General features: G+C 43.2%; 1 protein-coding gene across 6 annotated transcripts; it reads right to left on the bottom strand.

Annotated features, from left to right (window-relative positions):
- Positions 1-267: 267 nt before the first annotated feature.
- On the bottom strand, positions 268-9,220 carry Prss23 (serine protease 23). Of its 6 annotated transcripts, none has more exons than XM_047519506.1 (3): positions 9,055-9,220; positions 7,755-7,814; positions 268-2,051 (listed from the first exon to the last, which is right to left on the bottom strand). In XM_047519506.1, exon 3 carries the CDS (start codon positions 2,048-2,050, stop codon positions 890-892), a length of 1,161 nt encoding a protein of 386 aa, XP_047375462.1. In that variant the 5' UTR covers position 2,051; positions 7,755-7,814; positions 9,055-9,220; the 3' UTR covers positions 268-889. The 6 variants fall into 6 exon arrangements, with proteins under 6 accessions (XP_047375462.1, XP_047375459.1, XP_047375463.1 ...); XM_047519503.1 differs by lacking the exon at positions 7,755-7,814 and adding an exon at positions 3,719-3,761; XM_047519507.1 differs by lacking the exon at positions 9,055-9,220 and adding an exon at positions 8,802-8,936.
- Positions 9,221-9,568: the final 348 nt, after the last annotated feature.

Below are 9,568 nucleotides of genomic sequence, written 5' to 3'. Positions count from 1 at the left end.
CAGGGGCAAAATGCTATGATTGTTTTTATTGTGACCACAACTGTGAGCAGAGAGGCAATACAGCCTGTTCTAATTAGACCCTGATTATAGTCTTTGCAAAACAACTAGCTCTAGAAATGTGAGTGAAATCTTGCTAAGTGGAAGGGTTGGGATAAACTCGATCTTGCCTGCTCTGCTATGACTACAAAACTGGCAGAACCATATGCAAATACTTCCCACAAAGTAGGGTGACAGTCTTTGGGAAAGAAACCATTTTCAAAACTAAAAGCAGCTTGAAATGCCAGTTTATTGTCAGATATAGTTGAACATGTGTATTAATAGAGCCAATAAATTATTTTACTGTTCAAGGACTAATATGCAAATGCCTCCAAATCCAAAATATTACAGTTGCCTAAGAAGTGCTGTGAAGTTCCTAAGAGTTATATGTGGTGGATACACTACCATCTGGAAGCTTTAATCATCAGGAATTTAAAAAATACCAAGAAATGAATCCCAGAAGAAAACACATACACACATAAGAATTCACATCTCCTGTATGCCACATATTTAATATAAACCTTTGAAACAAGTTCAGATGAAATAAAAACCAAAGTTCTCAAAGAGGTGAATGATTAACTTAATTGTCAAATATTTCCTATTGCCCCAAACATCAGTATGTTTTTATTTCTATGCAAAAATATGCTTTTGAACTGCTTAAATGATATGATACACAAACAAGTTTGCAAATAATAAAGTCAGTCATCCTACAATTTTAAGAAATCAGGTAAAGGATGTTACATGACACATCACACACACGTGTGTGTGTGTGTATATGAGCCAATGATAAAATTTGGCCTCTCCTACAATGAGTACATGAAGACCATTAAGTGCTGCCGGAAGGAGCACTGTATCACCCCTCCCTACAGTCCAGGTAGTTTCCTTTAATCCAATAGCAAATCTGAGCATATTTGAGAGGGGTGATTCTAACAGCCACGTTGAAATCCTGTGGAGAACCATTCATGTCCACCCACTGGTGCCCTGAAAAGATGCCAATAATTTTTCTCTCCCACTTCTGCTGCTGTCTCTTCCACATCCTCACATAGACCCCTGACCCACTGGCCCCAGGCTGGGCATCACACTGCTGGTAGAGCAGGTCATAGGTCTCATCTTTGACATCACAGAAGCGGTACACCAAATTACCTGGTCGATCATTGTCATAGCCAGAGAAGTGAATTCTGCCCCCAGGTAGCTGTTTAGCAGGAGGGCTCACCCCAATCTTCATGAACTTTCTCTTGTGAGGCTTTTTAAGTTCCAAGAGGGCGTAGTCATAATCCATGCCAATGTCATTGGCATTGCCTTTGATCCAACCCTTAGGCACATGGGTGCGTTTCACTCGGATCCACTGAAATTTCATCTTCTCAGGCAAGGCTGAGCTGGAATTGTTGGCCCCTCGACCACCTTCTTTAAACTTAGGCTTCAGGAAGCCCACTCGAAGTTTCTGTGTTCCTTTCACGTAGGTTTTCCCATCATGTATGCAGTGGGCAGCTGTGAGGACGTGTTTCTCTGCTACCAGAGTGCCAGTGCAGCCTGTAGATAACTTCACTGAGGTTGAGAAAGGGTAGTTCAGCAGGAAGTCCTTCCCAAAAATGCTGAATCTGCTGTCATAGCCGTAAATCTGCCGCTTCCTCCGAGACCTTCCTGAAGACTCAGAGTCTTGGTATTGAGCTCCACCTCTGCCATTGCTGAGGATATAAATGCCCACCTGAGTCTCTGTGCGGCTACCATTGGAATAGAGTGTTTCATAAGACAGGTACTGTTTGGCCTCTTCATATGTGGGCAGAGGCGTTCCCTTGTGACACTGGGGTCCACATGAGGAAGACACTTCCAATTTGGCTTCAGCCCCAAAGTCTGGCTTGGCTAAGTTGAGGGTAGACTGGGGCAAGACTACAGGGAGGCGGTAAGCAGGCCAAGTAGGTTTCCAGAAGGCACCATAGGGACTCACCTGCCCAACAACACAGAGCAGGAGGAGAAGGAAGAGGACCCCTGGAATCTCCGCCATGCTGGGCACCATTCTGTAGAAACAAAGACAAGCAGGTCAGGAAGGCAAGGGCTGAAGACTCATTTATTGCAGACTGACAAAGTCAGGCAGCATGCCTGTCATTAATTCTAAGTCTGTGAACCTTTCTCAGGAATCAGGGTGTGGAGAGGAATCCTTGGATAATGGTCTTACGAGCCAAGGGCTTGACCTTGGGAATATTACAGCGGCTAGGTATTCCAAATAAAATTGGGTGGTCATTCCCTCTGGTTCAAGATGTCCCTTATGAAGGCACACTGCAGGGTAGCAGGCATGCAGCCATTAATCCCCAGATGAATTGCTGACCAGCCTCAATTTCCATGTGATTCTGAGCTTTCTCTGTGTTTGATTCTAAACATTTTCCCGTCTTACCATTCCTTCTCTTTCTTTCCTTCTGCCTGCTTATTCTCATGTGTAGTAAGTACTTGGAAATTTTTCAGGGACACTTGCTCAGTTAGAGAGTAAATCTAAACTGTATACCTTACTGAGTGACCAAGGCATCGAGGAGGGACAGCTCCACACTGTCACACTAATTAGGAATTCTATTGCCTTCTACATGCATTTGAAAGATAAGAGAATTTGGGGATTTTTTTGTTTTGAACTTAGAATATTTACTATTACATGTTTAGTTCCTAAGTACCAGGTTGCTAACAAACAAAACATTTCCTTTTCCTTTGGATTATGTTGTATACTAACAGGATCTATGGCAAATATCTAACTAAAGCTCTAATATTGCATGAAGTATATCTTTATGACTGCTACTCCTGGTTATTTTTTCAGGTGTTTATGTTTGTGTTCCCAGCTAGTGTAAATGCCTTGCACTTGGGTTTATGCTAGCATTTGACAATGATTTATTGAGTGAATGCTTGTGTTACTGGAAAAGTGAGAGAATGGTGTGGTTCAGGAAATAAATTTTTTGAACCATGCGTGCTGACTTCTAAGATGTATATGGATAATGTGGTTACTCAGACTAAGGGCATAAAGTCAGATGTGAGAAGGACAAGAGAGACATGCCAGGGCAGGGGATGCTTGAGATGGACATTGAAGTTGAAAAGCAGTTCAATAACATAAGACTAAGGTCACTTGGAACATAGTCTGGGCAAGAGCACAAAGATATGTAACACTGTGGGTCATTTCAGCAATTATACTGAGCTCAGTAAAGGTGGAGGAGATGGTAGAGGCAGCAGTCAAGAGATAGATGATGAAGGGTTGTGTGCGCAAAACGAAACAGTTTGGATTTTATCATGGAAAGTTATGTTTAAAGACCCAGATAGCTCATCTTCCAAGAAAAACGACAGCAAGAAAGAAGACTGGAAGTACTTTCATAAATGCTTGAGCATCAGTTGGCTCTGACTGTCTCTGAATCTTCTGGTTGAGCTGACTCAGCAAACAGGGTAACCCATTTACAACCAAGCATGCAAGAACAGAAGAAAAAAGTCCCAAGTTGCTAGTGGAACACAGCAGGAATAGGAGTAAATGACTCCCTTATTCTCACCCTCTTTCTCTTTGAGGGTACAGACTTGTTGGCAATTTTGGGTGCCTTGTGCTTGCTTTTACATAAAATTGGAAAATCCCATTGACCCGATCCAGCCCGGCCAAGCATGCCAATCCACATTCCCAATATCCACATGCTGTATTTCCAAAATATGTGTGTGCTCCACCCACCTCTGGGATCTTTTTGCTTGACTCTTTCTCTTGAATTCCATTTCTGTCAGGGAGAATAGGGATGGGAAAAGAAAGGAATGAGCAAATTCCTTGGGATCTCCTAATTCCTTGAAACACTGTTGGAAGGGTCTATGGACCCTTTTGTTGGAAGGAATGCATTTAATTATTTTTTAAGTCCTTGCAATCATGGCTTGTATATATATGTGCACACATGTATGTTTGCTGGGGTACTTGGGAGGATGCTGATACTCTACAGAGTCCTCCCCACAGAGGGGAAGTAGGCAATGGGACAGGTGTACTAATGACAACCCTTTGGGAAATCTGTGGGACAGATCAGCCTCTGTGTATGATTATTCCCATCTACTGGTTAAGGACCCAGCTCTTAGGCTCATTTGGGGCTTGAAGAGCCCTTCTTCTATGTAAGTCGCTGTCTAGGTAACTAAATGCCCCACTAACATGGAATCCCTGCCAACTGTGACGTGTACTAAAAGGAATCATGCATATCCCACACGGCTGTGTCTTGGGTCCCAACACACCATCCCCTCCTCCCTTTGACTAACGTGGAGAACATTAATTCTGCTAACATGGAGCAGCAGATATGCTATGCCAGATTTGCTTCACCTTATCTTAAGAAAGGAAACATTGTATCCAGAAGTCCAAACTTCCAAGTGTTCCTGTTTTAAAAATATGACTCTTGGGGGAGAGAGCAGGAGATGAGATAGCATTATACTGTGTGTTATCATAAGTTGTACATAATATTTTCAATGTGCATGAAGAACATGACAGTTATGATATGCTCACACTGAGATCTAGAATGTGGATCTTCAAATTCCAAATCTGAAATTTATATGTTAATTGGGTCTGGGAGCATGAAGCTTGAATCATGGACTAAACCAACATTGTTCCAGTTGCATCTGTCTGTAGTTTTATCCACTTATCAAAAAAAAAAAAAAAAATTGAAGAATTCTGTTGCTAAGGGCTTCAGGGAAAAGAACGGCAGGAAAAAGTCTAAAACTAATGCAAACACTTAAAAAATCCATCCAGAAACCTTGACTAATGAATTAATCCTTCTATCAGGCAAAATTAACTCTAATTTCAATTTTCCAAGTGTTTTGCTGGTACAGTAAATCCTTGTTTATTTAAAAAATACTTTCAAAGGCCTGAAAGCATGCCCCATTTCACAAGTGCCACCATGGCATATTTTTTTCTTTGTCTGTGTTTCAAAAAGAAACAATATTTTTAGGAACCAGTTCATGAGAGATACAGGGTATGGAGCAGTAAAACAGTCCTCTCTTGGGGTGTGAGCTCTGGGCAGTCGGCTAGGCCCTCTTACCAGCCTCTCAATATAGAGGATCACGTTTATTCTTTGGCAAAATGTTAGATGACTATGTGCCAAGAACTTTTGGGATCACTTACAAATCACAGAATGTTATTAGAGAATGCTAAAGAGTCTACTGCATGATAGAATCTTACAGAGTCCTTACAACTTAAATTCTGGCCACTTAGCCAGGAGTGAAGGAGAAGTGAGCTATCTATGAGAACAAAGACCACTAAACCAACAGAGCATGGAGAATCTTGCACTTCTTAGAATCAACTTTTCAGATACTCAAAGCACTAGCATCTGTTAGTTTGAAATACTGCTTATAAGTTTCCTATATTATTGCTGAACTATATTAATTTGTGATAAGACCTGGTTCTGACAGCATTCTGCTTCCTTAAAGTTATGAAAGTTATGTTTAAAATCTTCAATTCAGATTCAGAAACTGATACAGACTTCTGGAAACTAATGCAAGTCAAATTATTCTGAATTGATTAGGTTTTTACAAGCTTGACCAGGAATTGAAAGATAAAGTTGTGTGTGCTCAAGTCTTCAAGTGGGTTTAAACTGATAATCTGTATTAAAGTTAAAAGGTTTCTAAGTTGTTTATTCCTTTATCAAATGCTTATTGAGGGTGGTTTAAAAACTGAGTAGCCTCTTAACCAAATGCTCCTTTACCTGGTTTTTCTAGGTCCATGATTCTCTAATTTTTAAGTTTCCAGGATCAAGAAAGTTCAGGTCAGAGACAATGTTGTTTATAAACAGTGTCTGCACTGTCATTTACTGCTCAGGGGTGTTTACTCTTGAAATTATGGAGGTTGGAGGCGTAGGGGAAAAGGAAAAGGAAAAGGAAAATTTATCATGTTAGTCTCTTACCTAATTGGGATATAAGATTGCCCTGATCATAAACCAAAGAAACAAAGGACTCCAGTGGAGGATGGCTTTCAAGAAGGGAGCGGAATTGAGTGGCTGGGTGTGAATGTTTTTAGGACAGGTCCTAAAGAAAAGTGTGAGGGCAAACAACTCTGCTGTCCATTATGGGACAGGGTGGGGAGGAATTTTTTTCTGAGGCATGAAAACCCTACCCTGGCTGATTCCCATTAACAACACAGCCAGTGATAACTGTGGTGCTTTAAAATTAGGTGGGTGGCTTTGCATTAACTTCTCAACTCACCTGACAACAGTAATTCCCCCAGAGATATGTAATTAATGTTTCCATTTTTATAAACTCTAAGTAAGTCTGGGCTAAGTCCATTGAAATTTATTTAAACATAGACACCTCAGGATTTAAACAAATGCAATAAAAATATTCCTAACCCTACAACTGGAAAGGTAACAAATGGATTACAAAACTTTACATTCTCTTTCATGTTTACAAATTGATCACCTTGTCTTTGTAGCATTGTCTGGAAAACTCATACCTTAAAAAGGGAATGAAGATTTCTGAATCTTATTCTCAGTATATCTAAATCTGTACTAAGAAAATTTAGGTCCACAACATTACATTTTTAGGAATAAGTCTTCTTTTACACATAAATTATCTTTTAAAATTCCCAACTATTTTCATGTATCATTTCACCCAAATGGCAAAGCAAAATGGAAAATTAAGGTAAGCAAATATTGTTTTTCACCATGCTTAGTAATACAGAAACCGTATTCTTTTCCAAATCTGAGTATCTGACTCACATCCCATGCTCAGTCATACACCATGAGCAACCATCTCCCTGTCCAGTGTCTCAAAGTGTTTATACTTTGTGAGTATGCTGCCAATCATAAATCCATTAATCTTATGGTAGAGGAACTCTGCATATTATTAAATAGCAAGCAACAATCTCTGGCGAATGGGCACTATGACTGCCATCTCCTCCTACACTTTAGTCTTCAAAACTGCAATGATATAGGTCTCCTCAAGGGGGCCAGTGTTTGAGAGAATGATTTAACTTCTATTGCAAACAAGTGCTGCGAGGGAAATCCTAATCCTCAGGTCATCCATTGTCTGCTGTACAGCAACTGAATTCCTCTGACCTCCCCACCTCCCCTTATAAATGACATAAAGAAATGGCAGGAAAGTGTGAAAGATGCTAGTTTTGGATATCATTTAGAGGGATGACTTCTATGGAACCTGGAGCTAGGGATACTGAACGGTGAAACCATGCTAATTCCTAAAGCAAATGCTTAAACGGAACAAAGCTCTGTGAATACTCTGCAGCCAGCCTTGCTCTCATTTTCCTGAATCACAGACTCTTTTAAAGGAAAACACACTTAATCACATAATATTTTAAGAATTACAGTCTCATAAAGGAAACTTCAGGGAACTTACAAGTCCAACAACTCCAAGCACAATTTTGTGGTCAAACCAAGTTTAACTTCTCTATCAGATTTTAGGGCAAAATGAACGACCCTAGTGATCCTGGGACAAACCTGGCAGCAGAACAAAAACAGAGTGCATAAAACTGTCAATGGGAAGGCCATGAGAAACAAATTCCCCAGAGTCAGTGAGAGTTATGCATGAATAATGCCTGGTTCATTAAAGGATCTCAGAGAGATGTACAGGAGAACCTGAGACTATTAAAGACTGCAGACTGGGGCTAACAATGTTCTCAGACACACTAATGGGCCTTTGGCACTTACTTATGCTACGGACAGAAAAAAGCACCTACATTCACCATCTACCTGAATAGTTGTCAGTGTTACAAAAATGAGATTCATATTAGTTACCTTGGAAAAATTCTTCCTTCCTGGTTCAGGTACAGGAAAACATGACAAGTTACCTCTTGACTTTAGATGGGGAAAAAAGAGAAGTGAAGGATATATTTATAAGCTGATGGTTTGCATATATATAATCACAAACACTTTCAGAAATGCACATAGTGGCCTCTGTGGCATTTTTTAAGTTCCCTGTACATGTTCGACCTCCAATCACCCTTCTAAGAGACTTTCTGAAAGATAGAAGTCCTGCTCATGTAGGATCTTGAAACTATGGGCAACAAATATCCTGATACTAATTTGCTATAGGGATTTTGGCCACAACTGCCTTCAACTATAAACTTAACTCTTTCCATGGGGCCATGTGGAGACAATTCTACCATTGGCCTATCTGTTCCTAAGGAGCACACAAGGAGCCCTCAGTTTCAGGAGCTGAGAGAAGTAAACCCAGTATAATCCTGATCCTGAACAACCTGGAGCTTTCCACTAGCCACAGGCTGTTTCTGAATTTTCATGGGTGTAACCCAATGGGCAATAAAACAGGATTTTTATCAGTTGAATTCTCATGAGACCGCTTGAAAACAAACACAATTTGTATCCTGGAGGGGAATGATGGTGTTGTTTGATCTCTTTCTCCTTTTAAAAGTTTTTAAAAGCTTTAAAAACCCGTTTATTTAAAAGTTAACAACTTGTGAGGAATGCCTACAGGCAGAAGAACTACTTGCTTCCAACTGTTGATAGTTCAAACAGCACTTTCTAGGTTTAGCACCCTGCAGGAAGCAAAGGGCCATCAGTGTAGTGACAGAGAAAGGAGCCTATTCCCTACCCTATGTTTGCTGACCTTTTCTTGCTTGCTAAGGTGTGTTCACAATCACGTGTCTAGTGTTAAAAATTAATGCTCAGAACGTGATGGAACCACATAAAGGCAAAACTCAAGTGGCAAAAAACAAGTGACAGTGGTGGCGGTGCTGCCATCGTCCCAGCCCGAGGAGAGTTTGCCCAGAGCCGGTTCCACCTCAACTCCCAGCCAGGACCCTGCGTCCAAGATCGTTTCAATACCTTTTTTCCCCACTCGCTTCATAGGTGACACTACGTGAATCCAAGCGTTCTGCAGCCCCTGTGTCTTCCCCGAGCTCCTTTAAATCCGGGTCCCAGTCCTGGAGCCTGGGCAGCGGCCCCAACGAGATCTCCGGTGCCCCCAGCAGCCGATACTTACCCCACCTTGCGCGCACCCGGCCCTTTGTCCCGCTCCTCCAGGCTCCTAAGTCCCCCAGCGCCCCGGCGGACGCCCCAAGCCCGCGCCCGCACTCACCCGTGCGGAGCAGCCCGCCAGGGCCGCAGGTCTCTGAGCAGCTCAGACAGGTGTGGGCGCGGAGAGGGCGCACACGGCTCCCATGCCTGCCCCGCGGCGCGACCGAATGCTAGCGAGCCGGCGAGCAGCTCCGGCTGCGGGCGGGTCCGCCCCCCGCGCCTCCCGAAGCCCGCCCGCCCCGCCTTCGGCCTCGGGGAAGCCGCGCTGCAGCAGCCCGCCCCGCCGCACGCGGCCGCGCCCCCCTCCCGGCGTCACCAGCCTCCGGCCAGGGCAGGAACGCGCCTCGGAGACACTGTTGCCGAGCGGCGCTGCGCAGGTGGGCCCCCGCGGCGCGGCAGCACTGGCCGGTCCGGGCCTCTCGGCGCAGGGAGCGCCGGCTCAGATGGACCCGCCCTGGCCGGGACCCGTGCGCCTTCACCCTTTGAACCACCGGCACCCCCGGGCTGGGGCGCAGCCCCCTGAAGATCTTCGTTGCCTGGAGTTCGCTGCCAGCTCTTATAGACAAGGTGTTCCC

This window comes from Sciurus carolinensis, chromosome 11 (assembly GCF_902686445.1).
Source record: "Sciurus carolinensis chromosome 11, mSciCar1.2, whole genome shotgun sequence".
NCBI classification, from domain to species: Eukaryota; Metazoa; Chordata; class Mammalia; order Rodentia; family Sciuridae; genus Sciurus; species Sciurus carolinensis.
This window is presented reverse-complemented; position numbering and strand designations above follow the sequence as displayed.